This window comes from Neodiprion fabricii, chromosome 2, assembly GCF_021155785.1.
Source record: "Neodiprion fabricii isolate iyNeoFabr1 chromosome 2, iyNeoFabr1.1, whole genome shotgun sequence".
In the NCBI taxonomy this organism is placed as follows: Eukaryota; Metazoa; Arthropoda; class Insecta; order Hymenoptera; family Diprionidae; genus Neodiprion; species Neodiprion fabricii.
In genome coordinates this window covers 3,236,426-3,259,330 of record NC_060240.1, presented here as the reverse complement: position 1 = coordinate 3,259,330, position 22,905 = coordinate 3,236,426, and the positions used below count along the sequence as shown (strand labels likewise).

Below are 22,905 nucleotides of genomic sequence, written 5' to 3'. Positions count from 1 at the left end.
GAGTGTAGGTAATCCGCGGAAGAGGATCGCGCGTGTCGAATTGGCCGTTGTGCCGACTGCCCTGACTCCAAATGTGGTCGCGGTCGCCGATTCACCGAGTAACGACGACGACGACGACTACGACCAGCGGCGAACCGAGACTCGACGACCTCCCGGAAAATTTTCGCATCATCCGCAACCCCGGATCACGTCACAATCTATATAACACACTCGTAGTCGACGATAGTTGACGGTTGGTACTGATCAGGGACCGAAGAAGGGACCAACGACAAAAGCAAATCCCTACAATTCCACTGCCACTGTTGTTGCTGCTGATGGTGATGCTGGTGATGCTTGAATTTGTTAGTTAGGATAAATTTCGAGAGTATGGTTGTTACCTTCGAGGGTTGGTAGGCAGTGGTGTTAAGGTAGGTGGTGGTGGTGGTGGTGGTGGTGGTGGTGGTTTTGGGGCCGATGTGTTTGGGCGACTGCGCGCCAAGCCTCAGACTCTGAGACGATGCTGCCTTTGCTTCTTCTTCTTCTCCTTCTTCTTCTGCTTCTTCTACTTCTAATGCTGCTGCTGCTGCTGCTGCTCCCGAAGTATGGCATCACGCTGCCGGATTTAGATCGCTACCGAAATAGCTGAGTTATTGCTGTTACCTCAAACCTTAGCCGTCTGTTCTCTGCATGTATGTACATCTTGTCGGCGTACACCTTAATTTCCCACCATCGATTTGCCAAATCGAACACATGCGCGCGCGGTATCGTTTTTTTTCTTCTCTCTCTCCGATCCAAAACCCCCTTTTCATTCCATTTTTTTCTTCTAGCTTTTGTACCATACACCGAGTCAGCAGTCGTCGAACTCGTATTGTTTTTTTTTTTATATCGCAGCAGCGCTGTACATTCGCTGAATTATTGACTTCCGGTGCAGAAAGAGGAAGATGTGCAGACCGTGAAGGGAGAATTACAAGAGTAACAAAAAAAAAAAAACGAAAAACTTACGCTTACACTGTTATAACTGTTTCTAAAGATTCTCAAAATCTAAACGAAATCTAAGCTATGTGGTTGATGTATTGTACCTAATTTTTTTTCTCAAATTTATTTCGCTGTGTCTTCGAGTCAATCGATTCACGGCTGCTTTTTTCAATTGACATTTAGTATACCGGAATAATTGAATACATTAGCTACATACATGACACATAACGGTATTGTAGAGTTCAATCTCTGTCTGAGTCACCTTTAATTACAAATTGTCACCTACAGTGATATCCACGATGAGAGACGGACGGATTCGTTCGTTCATTTTATTTGGTAAATCGTTATCGGAGAAGAGACGGTATCGCACACGTCTTCGTGACTACGTAAAAGACAAAACAAAAACACCTCGTTGAACACTTTTCATTCTGTAATCAGTATACGTGACTGTTTTGCTGAAACACCATCGTCACCCCATCGTAAGTGGGTATAAAAATAAACGACGTGTTGTTTTTTTTTTGACGAGAAAACTAAAAAAAACATGAAAATTAATTGACACCGAATATTCAGACCTTAGACGCGTTACAATTATGTTCATAATTAACGACGTGCATCGAGCGTGTCGGAAATAATGTGAGCATGGAAGAAAAAAAATAAAATAAAAACAAATGTACTCATATTATCAATTAAGAACCGATATCGCGTGCCGTGTGTTTGATCCATGCTGCAATCACTTGGCCTTTTAATTATTGCGATAGTCCGAAGTAGGTATTGCTCGTCGAATGCATAAAAGTAAATCCAATAAATTCCAAACATCCAGCCTACCCGTTAAAGCAAAAGGAAAGACTTGGAGATTATTTGGCAGGAGGCAGCGGACGCTGACAAAATTATTCCACAATCAAACCTAGCTGGCGATTAATTACGGCACGTGAACGACGTTCTCATCGTTACCGACGTAGGTACAGTCGTCGACATTTAAAGTTCCAAGCGGTCTCCCACTTCGAGACTCCCTTCTCCGTTCTCCACAACCTGCAGTAGCAGCAGCAGCAACCGACGGAGGCCACTTTCAATTCGAAACCTGTTAACCCACTTAACGGCAGTCTTTGTGCCACTTTTGTCCTTACCTGATGATGGCTGTGATACAAGACACGTAGTGTACACCTCAGGTGCGAAAGGTGCGTGGAGGAAATGGTCAGCACCTGATGGAGGATTCGCTTCTTCGTGAAACGTTAAAGCCTCTCCGGATACTGAAGAACAATAATTCGGCTCCAGGACCTCGTCGAGTACTCTGTTCTCTTGGATTACGACAACAACGAACACATGCGCTCGTTATCTAGTATATAACATTCAACGAGGAGACTGGATAAGTGCGTCAGATCCATCCTCGCTGAAATTGTACCGATTGGAAATTTGGAACGTAGTAGAATTAACCGGTGGAAGTAGAGCAGAGCGGATATTATTCTTTATGGTTTAGTTCCTCCGGCACTGCTGCAGCTGCGAAATCTTATTGTGGTAAGGAAAATAAAGAAAAACAACCAAACAAAAAATAAAAAATCATTCCGAATTATTATCCTCTGGCGGTTTCGTTCAACGATCACGCACGCACTTTGTGCTGCTTTTAGGTCGCGAACCGGATGCGGAGCAATCATTTTTTCCGAAACTAAAATACCCGTCACACTCTTCTGCAGTTTGTAGTTCGACTCAACTGTCAATCCTCTACACTGTATAAAGTTTCTAAGATGTTGCGCGAATTGGGATCGTTCCGATTTCGAACGAATTATTGTTACGGCATTTTCATAACGTCAAGTTCACCTGTGACACAACCGGTTTTACATATACATGAATGCATGTGTAAAGTCCGGGGTGACGTGACTGCCGATTATTTTCACGTACAATAAATATTATCCTTTTTATTTTTTTATTCCAGACACATCCGCGTCGCGAATATCACAAGTATATTCATGGTATCCCACAACAGTTTGTTCTCTTCTTTCTAGTTTTCAATAAAAAAAAAAAAGAAAAAAGAAAAAAAAATTCAACGCATTGTACGCTGTGCCGGCAGACGGCACAATATTGTTATAGGCTGTTGAAACGCTCTTCGCGCATTCCTCTCGAGGCCAATATCCTACCAAGACCTGACTCACTGCAGTCTGTATACCTATACAGGTACACTCATGTTCTCATTATCCGACACCGTCCACGATTCCGAACGATATTATATCCACGTATAATGCTCCTTTCTCGAAAAATTTTTGGCCCAATTGCGTCGTTTGATTTTAATTCAATTCGAAACGGAGAACGTTAATTCATGTCGAATCAAACTGTTGAACGGAATATTATTCTTTCCAACATTCATAACGATTAGAGTTCGGCGTTGATGCTTCGGCGGAACTCTTTTCATTTCTCTCGTCTGGAACAATTCTTATGCAACGATAAAGTGAAGGGGATGACGTTGGGATTTTTTTAAATTTAATTCTTCTTTCGTTCGTTTTCTTTCAGAATGCGAAATGAGGGGCTGGTTCGACGCATTTCGTAGCGACGGTGGACCGACGCTGTACAGTTACAGTAACCGGACGCCAGTCAGTGGGGACGTTCACCTGATAACGATATTCGTTATATTTTGCACGATATTCACGGCGTTCGTTATCATATTTCCAGGAATACGAAAGGAGGTGAGATGATGATGGTGATTTTATTACTTAATTGGTATTTATATCGCAGATACGCAATGTAGTTGCTATTCTAACACACAATATGTTGCAAGCAACACATCGTGACGAGTGACACCTGCATTATAAGTACGTGAGCATTGTCATGTTGCAGCGTCTCGTCGAATTAACTTTGAAAAGTAATGAAATACGGAATCAAATTGCGGATGCGGTTCTCGTTCGACTTAGTCGTCTCGTAAATTAAGTGATCGTTGTGAAATCGCACGCGTAAAGCATCCGCCTCTTATAATTTGACCAATACAACTTGTGATGTGAACCGGAAAACTTTGAAGGTTCCTGATACAGCGCGATCAGTCAGCCTGGGTGTATTAATAAAATCGTTCAAGCGTTGCGAAGCCTGTTTAGTTGGATCTGATTTTATCCTCGCAGCTTTTTACATCCAGAAATGTGTACGCGTCTAAATTATACATACATCGTATAATATTTCGCAAGAGACGCGGCGGCGCGATGACGTTGGGTAAATATAATTAATGTGTATTCGTTGAACGGGATTTTTTTGTCCCTCCTCTCATTTTTTGCTACACTGTGTAAGATTTCCTGAATACGATTGATCGACGTTAAGTTATGTATGTACGTATCGTATTTTGCAACTGGATCGAGAAGCTTGCTTCTATTCTAGGCGGAAGAGTCTTTCCATTTTAAAGTAACAATCACACGCACTTAATTGACATACATTAACCCTTTTGGTCATACTGGTAAGTGTTCTTACCACCTATTATATCCACTTTTTGTATATGTAGAGAACTTTGAAAACATATTTCTTTGTGGTTTCTTGCCATTTATACCAAAATCATAAGGCTTTGCGGTCGTTCACTACGAATCTGAAAGTGAATTTTTAAAATTCAAGACGGTGGATCCAATATGGCAGACGAAAATTTCAAATTCGATCGAATCTGAAGGAAAAACGTGCCCAGGTGTTTTCGGGTTCGTCGATTACGAATCTCAAATCAGATTTCGAAAATTCCGTATGCCGAATCCAATCACCGTCTCAAAAAACTCCTGTATAGCGTTTTTTCACCGTATGCGATCAAATTTGAAATTTTCGTCCTCTATATTAGATCCACCATCTTGAATTTTTTAAATCTGATCACAGATTCGTAACCAACGACCTCAAAATCCATAGCGTACTATTCTGTTACAAAAGTTGATTCTGCACAATAATGTTTGAATGAAAGGGTTAAATGTGACGAATTCACAGTGTGTATAATATACAAATGTACAATATACCTGGACAGATAAACACGATCGTTTGAAGTGCAAATATTTGTTCCGCAGAGGCTAACGACATTCCTAACCGTAACCCTCAGCCTTTTTGTTGGAACAACGATTCAAGGTTCGTATAACAGTTTGAAAAGTCATTGGCTGCAGTTTAGCGTGCCTTAAGGCCGCAAAGCAGCGTAATATAATGCGGCGGTAATTCCATCATCATTGTGCAACCGCGCAATGTCATTACGCCAATTTATTTTAAATTACATTATTTCTATTGCGAACCTGTAACGACCGCGTCGCAGTTGCTCAATACGGATCGACATGGCACACAGCTTCCACAACGGTCGTCAGTTCCTACAGCGCTTTTTCAAGGGAAAAAATGACCGCTGAGGTCGGTGGGTACATCGGCCTGATGCACATCAATATCACCTACACAGGTATGTATGTACGCAGGAAGGGAACGAAGGACAGGTGAATAGAGGAAACAAAAAAAAAAACTGGAATACCATCCGACATTCGTAACTGATTTTACGCCAAATCATTAGGCGGCGAGGGTCACAACGACGTCGAATTCAACGAACGATTTTGGTGGCGAAGTCCAACTGAGATGTCGAAGAGCTTCAAGGAAGCCCTGCACAGAGGCGCCCCCTTCCCGATTCTTTCGGTAGCCGAGTACTTCAGTCTTCATCAGGAGGGTTTTTCCTGGGGCAGCCGATACAGGGAGGCCGGGTATTACTCGTCGATAATGCTGTGGTAACTAGCCTGACGTTTGAATTTCGAACAGTGTATCTAACACGGTCTTACATACAGGTCTGGGAACTCCATTGGAGGGGGTAGGCTAGGAGTGACTGAGATATTGAATCAATTTGTAGTTTACGGTTTCGACACTGCGTCGCTACTATCTAGTAGGGCTGAGTTACAGAACCTCAAATTTCCCCCACCACCAGATTTTCCAGACCTACCTATATGTAAGACCGTGGTATCTAACCTCAATTGTTTTAACAAACGATTACCCCCCACCCCCATTATTATAGGACCTCCTTCGCTTCTTGGGCCATGATGAACCTCCTCCTGATGGTTGTGCCTAGATACGGAGCCTACAGCATGGTCTGCACTGGAATTTGCATGCTGTTGACCAATCTCACCTACTGGTCTCTCCTGCCGTGCGAACCTCTCGTCGCGCACGTCGATGGATCTATTCTAATTTTCAATTTGGGATGGAATTACTGGCTCGTTCTAGTCGCCGGTGGGTTTTGTCTGTAATCGATATTCTGTGTGTGTGTGTGTTTTTTTTTTCAGCAGTTACCGACGGAGCAGACTTTCCTTTATTTTGAAAATTCATATTTCCTCTGGATTTCGTGGAAACTCGAGCAGTTACCGACGGAACAGACTTTTCCTTATTTCGAAGTTTCATATCTCTACTCGATTTCGTGGAAACTGTTTTTCTCGCGCTTTTGATCGAATCGATATGCGGGAAAAACCCCGCGCTGATTTATATCCTCGCACAAGTTTACGCGGCTGTATTTCAAATTCATTTACATTATTCACTATACATATTTACGTAACGACGCGTGATTTTGATCGGTACGTTATTTGTGGATATTCTGTGAAGTCATTAGACGTTCTCGATTATTTTGCTTTTCGGATATTTTAGAATTTACGATCCGATGCACCAGACTCGCGTCAATTTGTCAAACTCCTACGCGAGTTCATTTCGACATTCTTATTGCAGAAATAAGAATTTCAAGATGAAGAAAAAAAAATTATATATATGTCGGCCGCGTACAGCAGCTCGGTGAATGATTACGACGTATCTATAATCTGAAGACAGTTTCCCGCGTTCCATTCCAAAAGTGTCGATCACTCGCGACACATTTTGTGCGGAATATTTTTCCCCTTCCTGTCTTGTGGGCGAGAGAAAGAAAATGGAAAAAATTGTTCGGTATCGTTCAGACGCTACTCTTATGTATATGTATATATATGCATGCCTATAGGCATGCAACGTTCTTGGCGATGAGCCCATTACGGGGATAGAACAAGACGTACAGACGCGACTAAATGGAAGAGAAAATGAAAGGGAGGGAAGGGGAGGTAAAATCGTGGGTGAGGGAATGCAAAAATAACTGACCGTATTTTTTTACTTATAGTATTATACCTACGCGAAAAAGGGAACGAACCTCCATACATAAATATGAAAATCATCGACAACTTATTTGTAATTCGACCATTTAATCGTCAATCGGTAACGTTCAAAAATATTTTCAGTATTTATACAATCCACAGCTTCGACGACGTGATAAAAATAAGATTCAACAAAATAAAAATTAAAAAAAGATCGTCTATCCGTTTTTGGAACAGGAGTCGGATGCCTATTCGCCGGTCTCGTGATCGCGGCTATCGATCTGATATTTCCCCATCAATTTTCAACGATCCTAGAGGTGGATTACGACACACCGTACGATCGTCACGTAATTATTGAGGAAAGTTTCGACACCAGGAACACCAGGCGAAAGTTGCCAAAAATTGAAGACGCTTTTGGCGAACGTATAATGAGGTAAGATGAAAGCAATTATCTGTAAACTGCAAAGATTTAACTGCAATTTGTAAAAACATACAGCTAATTAAACACTGATTTTTATCGACCTTCAATTCTTGTGCGAATTTTACCTTTCAGACAGCTTTCCCACAAGCTAGGTAACGGCAGGGATGACACAAAGGGCGTGATAAATCAGGGATACGTCGGCACCGAACAGCTGGAATTCGCTCAACCGACCGAAGAAGATCCGAACAAGAATCAGAACTGGTCTTATCCATTTCCACCGTCGCCACGACGAACGATTAACTAACAAAAGTTAATCGTAGCGATCTATCCAATATTTACTAATGCTAATTATGAATTATTTATGCAAGTCGGTTGTGTAAATGTATAATGTACATGGATAAATATAACGTAACCGTTGTATACGGAAGATCAATGAAACGCCAATCAATATCCTTACTTTAAATATCATCTGGATATTTCAAATAAAATTTAGAGAAAAGTTTCTCTCATTGTCGATGCATGGTTTTATACGTAAATAAATATCGAAGCTTGAATATGATTTAAGAATTCGCGTTTTATTTTCTATTGTGACAGGCACGATAGGAATAAACGACGGAGAGGAATTTAGGTCAATTATTACGGTATATAACAGAAGACATTATCAACGAATAACTTATTACTGACCTAGAGGTATAATAATATTACATATATAACGTACAAATAAATTTCTACACAATACGATACATAAATATATAATACAATTTTTGTTTTTTTCTTATTTAATTTATCATTTTCAATCACGAGGAGCATTTGTCTATACGATTATATCTCACTGTACTGTACACGTATGTACATATGCATCAATGCATGTAAACCAGCTGTGTATACATTAAGGCGATTTGTTTATAAATCTGCAGTTGTAAAAACTCGCCTATACGCAATTATACAAGCTGTGTAATGCCTTGTATCTCAATGCTCATTATTCGCGAATATTCGTTTATATTTACACCGGCGAATGCGAGAGCTTGTACACAGTGTACATATAATTATAGCTATATAGTATAGATACCGAAACGGTAACTCGGTCTGAAAGTCGGCCTCGAATTGTCACTACGTAATTTTCTAGCCAAAATTTTCAAAGTGATGTATAAAGTACGGTAAACGTCGCCCCTTGTTCACCTCGTCGCAACCCAGCATCACGCTTTTCGTCAAAGGACGAGGACCGCAGCTGAAGACCCCGATTTTACTCACCTGCATGAAATTTGAAAGAAAACAAAGAAAGCGTTTAGAATTGGGATCAAAAATAACTAAGCGAAATGCGCCGATCTTTGATGCTGCACTGTAAAGTTGGACGTTTATAAACTGGTTAAAAATATCTTCAGCTCGGTCAATAGAATATTCATGTACCAAAATTAGACGGTTTACATGTTGTTCAAACGTGGAAAGCCTTTTGATAGACCGTAAACATCTGGTTGGCACTGTACCAGGTGCGTATTAAATGCAAAATTTAATTCCCGGGAAATGCAGGGATCTCCGATTAAAACTTCATCAACTCTCCGAAACAGCGCGACATTTGATGCGAAGTAATATTTATCGGAACCATTGATATGCCAGATGCTGTTCAGATGTTACAGGAAGTTACAGGCTGTTACGATAAATCGAGTATTTATTATGAAACTCGATAGGCCAAGAAAGAAAACTAAAGTTAGTACTTGTTATGTATGAATCCGAAAACTTGATCTAAGGGTAATTCGATGACGCTGAAATACGTTTTTGTCCTCGACAACTCTTGTTTGACACATGCTTCGATAAAGTTGTTAGGTTCCGAATGAAACGGTTTAACCTTTTTTTATAATGATCTGGAGGGTTGATTGCAAAATTATTATAATCATTCGATTCAGCGTCGTCGAATTACCCTTAGATCAAGTTTCCGGATTCACACTAAAAAGAAGCTAGACCGCGAAGTTTCATTCGATACTGAATGAAAAAATATTTCATGGATATTATACTCACGTAGCTGTGTTTCTTTTGAACGAATTTTAGGAACGACGTCATATCCGGCCTGCCGAAATGATTAATGGCCTTCAATCCGGTGAATATACTGGTCTTCGACAACCTTTGAAAATGATTTTCGCATATATACTGAAACAAAAAATAAAAATGGCGTGAGGTTTCGAAGTTCCTGAAATTTCCGTAAACGCCATTCGCGCATCATATAACGATGATATACTGACCAGCATAGTTGTGCGTAAATCGAACTTGTGAAAGAACTGTGTAATAAATATGTGTATTTCTAAAACATCGGTAACATCCTTCCTCTCGACGTCGCGTAGAACGTCGATGAACCACTCGAAGTGTTTGTGAGAAGGACAGATCCACAAGAAGTATACCTGGCGTATAAGAAAAAAGGAACCGAATATGACAATTCTGCGCAACAATAACGTCTTTTGACGAAAAGGTCTCATGACCGAAAGTTGGACATGACCTTCATCACTCACCTTCTTGCAAGCTACTCCTGAGTACCTATTAGTCGAGGTACCGAAGACGAGATCGTTGAGCATCGAGGCGTACGGAGTGACCCCGATGCCACCGCCGACCATAACGGCGACTTCGAATTTGTACCAGTCTTGATTCCCGCCCCCAAACGGTCCCTCGATCCTTATCTTGGGGTGTTCGTCCTCGGGGTTGAAATTGCAAGGGTCAAAGTAGTTACGCAACTTCCATGTCCAAGGACCCTGGGCCTTGATATGACACGACAAGAAGTTCTCGTGCGGTGCTGACGTCAGCGTGAACGAGTGAAACTCGTTGGTCCTGAACGCCGTGCAGGAGAGACGTACCCACTGGCCGGAGAGGTACTTCAGGTTCGGTGGTCGATAGAATTTTATCTTTATAACATCGGACGGCAGTAACTCCGTCTCGATTATGTCCAAGGCCATGTACTTGGTGCGCAGGCTGACCACCTGATGGAGGATTGGTGGAAGCACGTGAGTCACATCTTCATTGGAGTTAAATATGTGCAAAATTCTTTTACTCTCTGGTGACGAAACTGACCTTATCCAGAGCATAGATGATCGCCGGACCGATGAAGAAGATCCAGAATCGTGGTGCTCCGGTTAGTCTGGCCAATCCATGGACAAGGCACAACGCGTAGAGCAGAACATAGAGGCTGTGAGTGGACCAGAAGAACTTGTAGGCCTTTTGCCGTATCGTTGGATGAGCGAAGACGAATATGATCGTCATGACAACGAACAAAAGTATCCCGGTTAAACCTGCGCGTTGAGAATGGGAATTGAGTACAATGCATCGCAGGATTGGATGGATCTTTCAACCTCATTTCAACAATTAAACACCATCATTCCCTGTCTCGCGTACCTGTTACTGTCTGGAATAGCCAGAAGGTGATAGTGGGACGCGCATCGCTGGAAAAGCTGACTTCTCGGGTGAGACATCGAAGGTTGCCGATCGGTTGGGTGGAGACGTGGTAGAAATTGACAATGTGACCGACGGTGTGAAGCACGGAGAAAAAGAGTGCGGTGCAGGCAGCAATCTTGTGAAACTGGATGTGAGAATCGAGCGGAATGTACTGCTGGATGGAGAACTCCTTCAGCTTCGTCAGGAGGTTACGAGACATCGTAAGCAGGAGAAGACTGTAGCAGAACGACAACGCAGCGGCGGATCCTCTGGTTATCGCTATCCCGACGCCCATTATGTGCCTCAGATCCGTGTGCTCAGCCATGAAGGAATAATCTGAAAACACGCGGGTCAAATCTACATATTGACAACTTCAGGTAGCACATTGTTGGCTGTCAGTTGACTTGATATCGACAGAAATTCTCAGTCAACTATTTCGAGTCGACTGAGAATAGGCATATTATGAGCCTATTGTTGACTGTAAGTTGACTAAGAGTGTGCGAATGTCCTCTGAAATGTCATGGTAAAGGCAACACCCCACGTCAACTATTATGAGGTTTTCAGTTGACTGTGAGTAGTTAAGACAAAAAGGTAATAATTTGAAAGTTGGCTAATTACGTGGTCTAATGGTCAGCTGGCGAAAAGTATGAGATAGCGATTAGTCAGCCTAACTGTCACCATATGTTGACGTTCATTCGGCACATGAATGCGCTCCCATAAACAATTATTTGTCTGAATAACATCGAAAACTTTTTACTTGACTTTCTAGTGGTAACTGGAATAAGGTGACAACGAGTTGTTTAGTCGAATTGCCTTGTACTTGGCATTTCAGAGGACATTCGTAAGCATGAAGTATACTGCATGTCAACTTCAAGTCCAGTTTTTTCGAAACTCACGGATGAATCTCTCCACGAACAGAGCGATCGTGATCACGTAGAATATGAACAGATAAAATATGTTCTGACGATTCTCCTCGAGGAACGTCGATATCCCGTCCCACTGTTTTCGCGCCCAACTCTTCGTAGCCTCCGGGGGAAGCTGGTCTATGTGGAAGCTTGTCATCCTCGCCACGTTCGTCGAGGTGTCAAGAAAGTTCTGCTTCGCCCCCTTGCAGTCTAGTCCGATTGCCACGAAGTCGCCCTTGTACTCCTTCATCATGAGCTTGAAGTCATTGTAAGTCAGGTAGTCCTTCCGCTCGAGGCCCGCGTCCTGTTTCAAAAATTCTCTGTCATGTGTGCCGGGAGTGAATTGATCGAGTCTCGTCATGAGGAATGATGATCTTCGAATTTTGTCACCTGGAACATCCCGTCGATCAGTTCGGTCACGTGATCGTCGCTAAGGCTGGTTGTCCGGGCGATTTCAACGAGGGAACGAAGCATCTCCGACAGTTCTCCCTTGTCGATAACGCCGTTGCTATCGTTGTCGCACATGTCGAATATTATCCGAAGTTTGTCCTCGGTTTTGCCGCGTGAAAAGAGCAGCACCGTGTCCAAAAATTCCTGCAGCAACGGACGGAGAAAGTCAAGACACTGTGGTAACCCTGATTACGCGATGAAGGAGGATATCGATCGTTACTGTAACACGGTGTTCAGTAAAAAATCCGCAACAAATTCAAGGACATTTCCAAAACATTCAAAGACATAAAAAAAAGAATACGTCTAGGACACAAAAAAATTCAAGGATAGTTTCAAGGTCTTCTGAAGGACAGGCAAAATTCAAGGACATTTCCAGGACCACTGGACACCGTGTTATACCTCTCCACAGGATTGCAATGCTGTTACCTGAAACGAAATTCTTCCATCGCTGTCCTTGTCCACGATGTTGAACATCTTTTGCACGAACACAGCATCCGGCCGCATGCCCAAAGCGCTGGCAAACTCGCTCTTCGAAAGCGACGTCCTCATCACCGTGACAACTTCTCCGCTGTCGCTGTCCTCTGATCGGCGACGTTTTTCACCAGGTCTAAGACCAAATGTCAAAGCGTAGGCCTCCCTGAAGAACTGTCGAAAACATAGATCGTTAGTTGTCGGTGAAGAAATTTCACACGTTTCGCAACCGAATACCAGCTCACCTGTTCCAATTTCTTCTGACGTCGTTCTTTAGTTTCCGCTTTGGCAAGCATTATATCACGGTTGGTACGCATCAGCGTAAAGTGTTTGTTGTGCGACGTTAAAAATGACTCTAATTTCGCAATGAACTTTCTACGCGAGCTTAAGGAATCCAGTTCAAGGACGAGATCGTAGTCACGGGGTATTCGCAGCAATACCAACGGCTTACGATGGCTGTTCTCGCTCTCCTAAAGAAATTAAAATTATTATCATAATAAATTACCGATCGTCCTGCGACGATTTCGAGGATATTTAAAACAGGTAACATGTGTGATATAACTAACCACAATCGGCCTAGATCAAGAAGTCCCTCCTGAATGGGAAGAAACTTCTTCATTATATCAACGATCGTAAAGTTATGAAAAAAATTAATCACCATTTTTGTACATACATAATTAATTACCTGTGATTCCTCGATCGTGATTGAGTTTAGATTGTTGAAATTGAAGGTCCGAAGCTTCTCCCCTTTTCTGTTCACCACGTGGAGGGCTGCTTCGGGTCCAAATTTAACTTTAACAAGCCTCCGGTGATTGGCGTGCAACCATTCTCTCACCACCATTTTATCCACGCAAATTCTGCCGTCGCTACGCTTCTGTATTTCCTCCTGAAGAATCTTCAGTCGGCGTCTTCGCCTGTTCTGTAATTTAACAAGCCCGTATCCAACCCCTGCGCAAAGTATCGGAATAAATCCGAGAAAAACGCAGGCGTATATGTAGACGAGTTCGCTGCCCTGAAAAAATTTATTGGGAAAAACCAATTAGCAAACAATTTCATCGTCGATATAACCTCAAAGATCGGTAATCCGCAGTGCGGATCGCGCTTTATACCTCGAAGTAATCGTATCTCTGCAGAGGCATGCACGACTCGAGAATCGATGAATTCAGTTGAAAGGGTTGAGGGCAGGGGTCGTTTTCCATCCAGGTGAACAATCTCCTCTGCACAGCCTCCGGCGGTATCGACGTTGTGTTTACAACGATATCCCAGAATTTCACTCTCCTAATCTCTTCAATTTCACTCTTGGTGAATATCCTGAAAAGACACGTTTGACGAACGGTTAATCCTTTCACATACATTTTTCCTTATATACGATACTTTTGAAATTTTGCATGCATGTTCTGTTGGGGTCGCTGATTACGAATCCGAACTCGAAATTCAAAAATTCAAAATGGCGGATTCAATATGGTGGACAAACAAAAACAGTAACAAGAAAAAGTTTTTGCTTATCATAAGCTTGTGCCAAAATTGGCATTCGGATTTTCATGGTAGCTTATCAGAAAATGCTTTTTTTTTGTGGACAAGTAAGAATTTCGTATTATATATATTTTTTTTCAGGCACAGAAATATTTCAAGGATCATGTGGAACCAAAAAACTCGGCAGGGGTTACCAAAAAATTATAGTTCAGTAAATAAAAAGCTGCAAAAAAAAAAGGTGAGAGACTGAGCGTCTCGGTATGAATCAAAGGGTTAACAGCGGCGTGATGAATCGCAGTTCGGACGTCGAATCGATCCACTGCGATTAACCAACAGTTCCATTCTACGGCAATTTAGGTACAACTAACCCGTTGTCGAGGTTCTCGAACCAGAAGCGATCGGCGTCCCGCAAACGTGTGAACTGGTCCTTAATCACAGCCTTGAAGAGTTCTCCAGGCCCGTCGCTCGACTCGAGCATCCCACCGACGTAGACGTCGATGTTTTCCAGGTTGTTGGAATAGATTTCCATCAGGGACCTGAGCAGCTCTGGGTTCTTGTTGAACAGCGCCGGGTTTATCTCGTTCCAGATCTTCCTCCTTGGTAGCTTGAAGTGCGCCCTTGCCGTGTTGTAGTCCGGAAGACCATTGTCTCTGCCTCGCATTATGTTCAGCGCTCCCAAATCCCGACGGGAAAATTCCATCGGACCAAAGAGACTGTTCCTCACGTCGGAGCAGAGCAGGCTGTCCTCCTTCTCCGCCAGCTGGGAAGCCATTCCCATAACGAGTTCCTCGATCGTACTGTTCGCCAGTACTTCCTGATCGGAAACGAGTGAAATACGTTATCGTCGATGCAACGTCGGTAGTCGAATAACATTTTCAGACACACCTGTACAAGGAGAATCTACTTACGTTCGAGTCCCACCAAGTTGAGCAAAGTCTCATTGCGGGTCGACCCATGCTGGTCTTTCGAAAATTGCACGATTCATCGCGACGGTAAATTCCAGGTGGTACAAGGCTGTGTCCGTAGCGGAATGCAGCGCTTTGAAAAACGTGACTAATACCGGGATGAAGGTCAGGCTTGTATCCGGAATAAGGCTTCAGCTCTTCTTCCAAAAGATTCGGCAAGTATTCGTAGACTATGATGTTCTGCGAAGAGAATGACGTTGATGAAGTTAATTGGGTGGCAATTACCACTTACCAAAATGAATGATTACGGGCACGTGGTCAAAAAAGCGGCATCGTAAGAGAAGTTGAAAGAACTTATTGGCCTCTGAGAAGTCGGGTTTTCCCCCTTTTGTCGTCAGACTAATTTCTAACAGCCTGGGGGAATATTGAGCTTTGCTCACCTGAAGCGTCCCCACTACGACTCTTCGTGCCCTTTGAAAAACCTCCTCATCCGACATATCCGGGTTCTGTTTTTGGACTCGAGCCGCTATTACGTTGTGCCACTGATAGAACAAGATTCCAAACGCCAGGAGCGGGGGGTTTTGATTCGTCCTCGGATCTCCGAGCACTGTGTAAAAAATAAAAGGGTCGGCATAAATTTGCCGCAATTTATGTTCCACACGCAGACATTATCCACAAAGCTACATCCGGCTCGCCTTGTTGTCTGGAAGCCCACCTCATTTATCAAGCCATGGAACCGCGCGAATTATTATCCCGATTAAATCCAACCAGGATATAATTCTCTTATCCAAGTATAATAATCAAGTCGAGAGTACGTGAAACAGGTTCTTTCATGGCTCATTCGGTGCGCGTTCATCGAGATCGTTGTGGTCCACTCATTCAAGAAGACCATTTTACAATTGAGGCTGAATTTTTTACTCCGGCAATTACTAGAATCAACGATTAAACGAAATCGAAATTTATACTCACGATAAAGCCGCTCCGGATTAAGCATTCTCATCACGTTCGGTACCGCGTGATTGAACAGCGGTGCCCGCATGGTGTTCCGAACCGGAAATTGCTTCTTCGGCTCCATGAGGAAGCTCCCGTTTTTGAAGGACCTCATGGTGTTGGTCCAAGCCTCGCTGCCCGAGTAAATAAAGCTCCCGTCGATCCAGCTGGTCACTTTGTTGATCTGAAACCTCGCGTATTCACAGCTATTTTCCACTCGCTTATCAACCCTCAAACTCCCTTCCACTCTCTTGTTCGATAAGATGAACTCTCACAAGGAAGGTATCCCAGGTCCTTATCTACGATTTGATTTTTTTTTACCATGTTATAGTGGACTAAAAACTAACCCACACGTATTTTTTTTTTTTCTATCTGCCATTAAACACTCTAATGAGATGAAACCAAAGTAAGACATGTCAAGAGGCGATATCGAGCTTGGATTACCTTCCTTGTCAGTTCCCTAACGAGGAACCATAAATTCGTACGTTCAATAGGGATGTCGTACCTGTTCCCTGGGGCTGTTGGGACTGTGTCCGGTCTCTCTGTCATAATCGGCCCTTTGAAAGGGAATGTACTTGTTGCCCTGGCAGTCCTTGTCGAATACCTTGTCGCACTTCTCTACATCAATGCGATGAAACTCTATCGGACACCCACTCTCGCTGGCCATTATTATTTCCGCAGTAACGAGCTGCCCTAAAACGTCAACCGCCATTAGGGTTTCCACGTATGAATGTACGTATGTCATTGCACGTGCGTTGCAACGAACGATCATTACTTTCGTACGTATGTAAAGCAGCATTTACGGTCAGACGTGATTCGATACGCCGAGGCATGAATTACTTAGTGAAAAATCTGTTCCAAGGACAACGATGACTTTTTTTCTTTTTTTTTTTTTTCATTTTACTTATGTTGTTTTGTTTTTTTGTTCTCGTTTTCCCTTTCTTCTTTTCTGTCCTACCCCGTCTTCTGTTCGCGGGAAATAAGACAATGTGATGCGGTTTTCGTATAGACCAACTGTCTCGAACGAATGAAGCCTGTACCACCACTCTGTTCGGGAGTTCAAGATCAGTGGCATTGAGGACCGGGTAACCACAGACTGCGGCTTGAGGTAATAAAAGGTATAAGGTAAATGTGCACAGTTGTGTACCTACTTGTCGTTTAGGTAAGCATCTACACACACACACACACACACAAACACACACACACGCATACGCATTGCACGATATTGTCCATGTACCTAATATGTGTATTACGAAAAGGCGAGAGTTATTGTGACGCAAGTTTGGAACGGATTACCATTTTTATAAACGTATGACACTTGGTTGATCCTGTTTGTTTTTTCGATACACGGATATTCTGACAAGGTAAACATATTACATTAGCAGAGATATCAAATCGATTCAAATCTATAACTTGTATGCATATATTAGAGTGATTTTTTTTTTAACTTCTTTTTATTCCTACGTACCCTTCGGAAAGTTAGTTTTTGGTCTGAAGCGAATCCTCGCGAAACCGGAACTCGGTAGCAAAATTCTAAACGAAATATCTCGAAAACTGTACAAGTTGGAAAACTGTATTTGGTTTTATTTTGTAGATAATCAAATTTTGTGTAATAAAAACAAAGTCGAGACTACCGTAGACCTAAATATTCATCTTGTATTCGATACGAAGGTTTAAAAGTCGAGTGCTTTGAATAAACGAATGAAGATACTTATTACTTTGTAATTTTTTATCTCACTCATCTTCTAAGCTGATACAAATAATATCACTAGGTGGTCACGACTTCCGTTACAGAAAATTTGATTATCTACAAAATAAAAACAAACGCAGCTTCTCAACTTGTATAGTTTTCGAGATATTTCGGTTGGAGTGTTTGAAAAATTCGAACCTGATGAGTCACCCTTTAGAATTTTGCTACCGAGTTCCGGTTTCACGAGGCTTCGTTTCAGGCTAAAAATTAACTTTTCGACGGGTGCGTGGGAAAAAAACCAGTTGAAAAAACCACCCTAATATGTACACACACGCATATATAACGTCTAACTATGCAACTTATTCCTGTAAATGATAGCGTTTAGCATATAATCATGTCTAGCATATATTTGTATACGAACCAAAGAAGGCGAACAAGGCGGTTTTGTTTTTGACCGATGGTATCCCGTCGTCACCTTGCATGAAAAGATCGCTCAGTTTTCGCGATGAAGGTCGATCTTGTCCAGCCATCATGTAAACTCCGTCCGAATAAGCGGCCGGTGCCTTGCGAATGAGTCTGCTGTCTGCAGAAAATGTGCAACGTTTATATAAGATACGTTGCATTCGACTTACGAATTCGAATTATACACACGTTGCTGGAAATAAATTACGTAAAATTGTTGAGATTTAAAAATCCGGAGAAAATTAATATTTTTAATAATTTAATCTTCCGGGCTCGTTATAAATTTTATACACGCAGACTTTTTCTTATTCTGCACTTCCTCATCCTACCTATATATATATATTATGTACAATATTATAAACCTTTCGACTTTCATCCCGATCGTTATTCAGATATCGTGAAATTCGTGCACATGGCTCATTCGACGTATAACGGAGTTTTGAGAACATTACATTATACCGTTTTCGCCGAGGATCGCGAGAGTCTACATGCGTAATGAATCCGTTTTTTCTTTTTTTTTTTTTGGTTCTTTAATCTCGTTTTTTATTTTTCTTTCTGACTTCCGCGTATAACTGTACATATCAGAGGTCCGTGGATTTATACACACACGACGCAAAGTTATTACCGATTATAAATATAATATTTTACCATAGTTGAACGGCTGATTTTTCGGGTCACCAATTAATTACCGCATTATAATCGAAAAAGTTTAATAACCAACGAATGTAAAAGGCGAACGAACCTGTTATTCAATCATTTTTTATAGTAACGTACAAAACGAGTTTCGGCACCTTATAATCGATAATTCAAAAATTGTACACCTGATAAAACAGTACTCGGAACATTTCACTTGATACACTTTTTTTCAATTCACTCACCAACTGATCCCCACTCCGGATGTGCCAAATTGTTGTACCAGCCATCGTACCTCTGTTTTTCAGTGTGATTGTATCTGACGATATCTAAAAATTTCCAAAATAAATAATAAAACATTTCTGCATACCTGAATGATATCACCTTGTATTAATCACCTTTATCGGTATGCGTTTAATAACAACAACAACAACAACAACAACAACAATAATAATAGTGATTTGCATTTCTTCCTTATAAGAAATTATTCAGCTAATTAATATTTTTTGTTCTCATTGCGTACAATATCATACGCAATAATTAACGAGTAAACATATGATATCGTGTAACCTAATAAGAAGTTACATATTACAGTCTTGTATTGTATAGTTATATGACATACAGCGGAAAGATTGAAAGCCTAGACGTGAAAACCGAAACTTGTTGAAATATGTGCGCTGGAATGTCAAAACATTTCGTAGAAAATAAGGCATCATCATGCAATGCATACGAATTGCGCTGGGCGTAATGCCCGAAGAATTGTATAACAGTACCGAATGCTCAATTAAGACACGTAAGAATTTTCTACTTTTATTTTTCGGAATTTTAGTACCTACAAATGCTAATTTAGCGTTACGATCGTAATTCACTCGGATTGGTGTTTTTTTTTTTTTTGTCTTTGTTTTCGGTTTGTTTTTTGAATTACCCTTTCATTTGCACTTGCTCCTCGTATTGTTTCCAGTTTTTTTTTCCCTCTCCCGTTTTATGCGCTTCTCAAATAGTTAGGAGATATAATCCTGCGACGGTTTTCTCACCGTGCGAAATGTGCAGGATATATAGCGTAATTACGATATTAACAATGACTAATTTCTCCTTACTGCAACGAATGATGAAATCGTTTTGTACACTCAGCCATGTCACTCGCCGATTCTCTAACACAGTGTTATAAGTAAAACAGACGTGTATATTATTAAAAGTCTTAGACAAAAGATTGCAGCTTTGGTAATATAACGGTAATTATAGATAGGTGCTCGGATATTTACAATCATTGCGTGGAAACTACAAACAACAATTTCGATACAAAATTTACAGATTATCCGTGTTTGTGTAACACGTAATTACGGTTGAGAAAATTTATTTCAAAATAAATTATTCAATTTCTTGATTCCTCGATAATCCTGTTCTCACCTAATTTCATTTACGATAAATGCTTGAAATTGTATACATGAAAATAACAAATAATCGACGATGAGGGTATACGATATGGAAAAAATCGATTATAATCTCTGTGGAGTATAAAACTGCGGGTTCTTAACTGCCGTGCATGAATAGTTAGTCGTAGCTATCGATATTCACTGCAGCAACACGCGGGTAAAAAATATGAAACCGGTAACGATCGGTCGGCACCTACGTGCAAACTGTGCAATATGCAGGGCAATAACAACGTTAACAATCCTCCATTGTAAATTATCGAAATCCGGTTCGATAGATCCTTTGTACCTTACACTGGATGCCGTATAGTTATAGTTAGACACTGCTCGTGCACTACCCCGTGAATTTGCACGCTCGGATTTTTATCGCCAAGTGAATTTTTGCAGTATATCAGTAGGACCTAAATTGATATGCAAATAAATATTTTTTGTTTATTCCTTATTTGGTTTTATGCTTGAAGCCAGAAAGTGCAGATTCTCTTTTCGACGTTTTAGTTTTCCAACTCTATATTATATATTTCGCAATTCTTAATACATATTTGTATCACAGATGCAGAGTATTTAACGTAAATGCGTGACCTGATCGCGAGCTGGTGCCGATATTTCAGTTCCCGAATCGAAATTTGTTGATTATTTTTGGAAGTATCCGCAAGTTGTTGAGACCAATTCCTAATTTTTTCATTTCAAAGGTGTCCTTTGTCTCTGGGGTAACACCGTGTCGTAATTGACGATTCTATCGAATCACGATCAACTCCAGTGAACCGAGCAATTTCTGCACCAAGTTAAAGTAAACGGTGAGCCGGAGAAAGAATTCCATTCATAAAAGTGAAGGTAGATATTCGTTTGATGAGTTTCGAATAATCAGTCTGTATTCTGTTATTGTACTCGTACGAATACCGGGAGTACCTAATGATCGATCATCGATCTCCGGTACCGATATTACACAGATTAACGGTAGATATCGCGACAACAGTTACCACGTGGATCGAGCCAAGCGCAGTGACCATAACTGTCACTGATTTTTTGAAGTGAATAACATCGATCCGAGCATCGATCGAGGATCGCTAATACACCCAAACAACACGACGATTAGTAAAAAATGCGAGAAAAACGTGTTTGTGAGAAGTGAAACACGAAAATCGCCCAGGGTGAACATTTTTTCAACCTTATCCAACTCGAGGCGTAATTATAACGACCGAAAATCGTGTCGATTAACGATCGAGTTGCATGCACCCCGAAGCATGTGGGGTTTTTAGAAAAAGGAATGTCAGTGAAAAAACTCACCAGATTTAATGACCGGGTTTATCCAAGCTGCTACCAGGACACCGTAAAGGACAAAAGAGCACAAGAACCCCCGGCGGTGTTCGTTCCTGATAAAAGTCATAGTAAGTCGGTTCCAAGCATTTCACAAAGTGCCGCGGCAATGAATCGTCCCGATAGATGCGGACTCGGGTGTCATTTGCGATCCAGGAGGGTGTAAAGCGAGTCGGCGAAAGAGTCGATAAATCGGCGATGAATCCGTGAACACGCGGCGTGCCGAGTATCCTTGTGGTTTTTTTTTTTCGTATATCGAACGGAATTTTTCAGATCGAATAGAGAGAGAAGAAGCTGGTGGCCGCCGTTCGCCACGCTCGGTTCTCGTCTGTGGTTTCGAGTGGCAGACCAACCAGCCGAACCCCCCCTTCTCTATCCTCGTTCCTCGTTCTCCGCATGCACACGTACAACACACACACACCTCCACCTCCGCAAGAGCCATGCCGTCGTCGTGGAACACGGTGAAAGTCACCGGCCTATTTGCTTCATTCCTGCAGACGCGATTCATAATCGGTCGACGTCACTTCACAGGCCTAGTTTCAGGCCTGTGGCACAGATCGGCCAAGGAAACCCGCGCTTCCAACCGATCGGCCCGCTTTCAAGGGCAGACCAACCATTACGCGAACCTCCCGCAGTATCAACGGAGGCTGCAGACTCCCGACCGGAACCGGATGCGGCCCTCGGCTGTCTGGAAATCTCCTATTATCCGTTTTTCTCTACATGAGAGTCCGCCTAACCCTTTCGGGCACGGTGGAATGCTCAGCGTCCCGTTGCACATAAAAAATTTCCATGTCCTAGCGTTATTACAGTTTATTTACAACTTCAAATGATCTTTTTTTCTTCGTATAATTGTTAAAATATGGAGAAATCTGATTATTGGCCAACGTCATCGAATTTTGATCAGCCATATTGGATTGGCCATCTTTGATTTAGAAGCTAACCCCGAAAACTGTCGAGTAGCAAGTCTGGACCAGAATCATCGAATTTTGATACACTGAAACTTCTCTTAACGAACACCTCCCAATAACGGATTCCTCTTTATACAACGAACAGTCTTGAAATCTCCAGAAGCACAATTTACACGTTAATATTGTTCCTAATAGCGGACAATCCTTAATAACGGACACTATTTTTAATCTCGAAGATATTCGCTATTGGGAAGTTTCACTGTAGCTTTTTCGACTTCACATCCGCCATATTGGATCCGCCATCTTGGATTTAGAAATCGACCCCAAAAACCCCCGAGTAACAAGTCTCGTCCAGAATCATCGAATTTTGATAGTTTTTTCGATTCCACATCCGCCATATTGGATCCGCCATCTCGGATTTAGAAACTA

The 22,905-nt window shown here is 41.8% G+C and overlaps 2 protein-coding genes across 8 annotated transcripts; one reads left to right on the top strand and one right to left on the bottom strand.

Moving 5' to 3' along the window:
- The first annotated feature begins 108 nt into the window (after positions 1-108).
- Positions 109-7,878, top strand: LOC124175055 (dual oxidase maturation factor 1). 4 transcript variants are annotated; one of them, XM_046554906.1, is made up of 9 exons: positions 109-232; positions 2,121-2,466; positions 3,454-3,626; positions 4,959-5,016; positions 5,195-5,329; positions 5,438-5,645; positions 5,927-6,138; positions 7,251-7,446; positions 7,567-7,878. In XM_046554906.1, the coding sequence occupies exons 3-9, from the start codon at positions 3,462-3,464 to the stop codon at positions 7,736-7,738; spliced, it is 1,146 nt and encodes a 381-aa protein (XP_046410862.1). In that variant the 5' UTR covers positions 109-232; positions 2,121-2,466; positions 3,454-3,461; the 3' UTR covers positions 7,739-7,878. The 4 variants fall into 4 exon arrangements, with proteins under 4 accessions (XP_046410862.1, XP_046410861.1, XP_046410860.1 ...); XM_046554905.1 differs by lacking the exon at positions 109-232 and adding an exon at positions 277-407; XM_046554904.1 differs by lacking the exon at positions 109-232 and having other exon boundaries at positions 1,792-2,466.
- A 110-nt stretch (positions 7,879-7,988) lies between these two features.
- Positions 7,989-21,906, bottom strand: LOC124175046 (dual oxidase). Of its 4 annotated transcripts, none has more exons than XM_046554885.1 (20): positions 21,539-21,906; positions 19,070-19,153; positions 18,151-18,312; positions 16,545-16,732; positions 16,019-16,223; positions 15,490-15,656; positions 15,053-15,289; positions 14,513-14,958; positions 13,781-13,982; positions 13,345-13,683; positions 12,917-13,141; positions 12,627-12,845; positions 12,141-12,344; positions 11,742-12,054; positions 10,807-11,181; positions 10,486-10,703; positions 9,933-10,394; positions 9,669-9,824; positions 9,448-9,576; positions 7,989-8,685 (listed from the first exon to the last, which is right to left on the bottom strand). In XM_046554885.1, exons 1-20 carry the CDS (start codon positions 21,636-21,638, stop codon positions 8,557-8,559), a joined length of 4,560 nt encoding a protein of 1,519 aa, XP_046410841.1. In that variant the 5' UTR covers positions 21,639-21,906; the 3' UTR covers positions 7,989-8,556. The 4 variants fall into 4 exon arrangements, with proteins under 4 accessions (XP_046410841.1, XP_046410842.1, XP_046410843.1 ...); XM_046554886.1 differs by having other exon boundaries at positions 13,357-13,683; XM_046554887.1 differs by lacking the exons at positions 19,070-19,153; positions 21,539-21,906 and having other exon boundaries at positions 16,545-16,727; positions 18,151-18,289.
- Between the last annotated feature and the right edge of the window lie 999 nt (positions 21,907-22,905).

Excerpts from the sequence above, each read along its gene's own strand:
- LOC124175055 (XM_046554906.1), top strand. The coding sequence starts at position 3,462 with ATGAGGGGCTGGTTCGACGCATTTCGTAGCGACGGTGGACCGACGCTG. Across the intron at positions 5,330-5,437 it reads CATCAATATCACCTACACAG|GCGGCGAGGGTCACAACGAC; the intron begins GTATGTATGTAC and ends CCAAATCATTAG. Across the intron at positions 7,447-7,566 it reads TTTGGCGAACGTATAATGAG|ACAGCTTTCCCACAAGCTAG; the intron begins GTAAGATGAAAG and ends TTTACCTTTCAG.
- LOC124175046 (XM_046554885.1), bottom strand. The coding sequence starts at position 21,638 with ATGACTTTTATCAGGAACGAACACCGCCGGGGGTTCTTGTGCTCTTTT. Across the intron at positions 16,224-16,544 it reads CCAACAGCCCCAGGGAACAG|ATCAACAAAGTGACCAGCTG; the intron begins GTACGACATCCC and ends GCGAGGTTTCAG. Across the intron at positions 15,657-16,018 it reads TAATCCGGAGCGGCTTTATC|TGCTCGGAGATCCGAGGACG; the intron begins GTGAGTATAAAT and ends TTTTTTACACAG.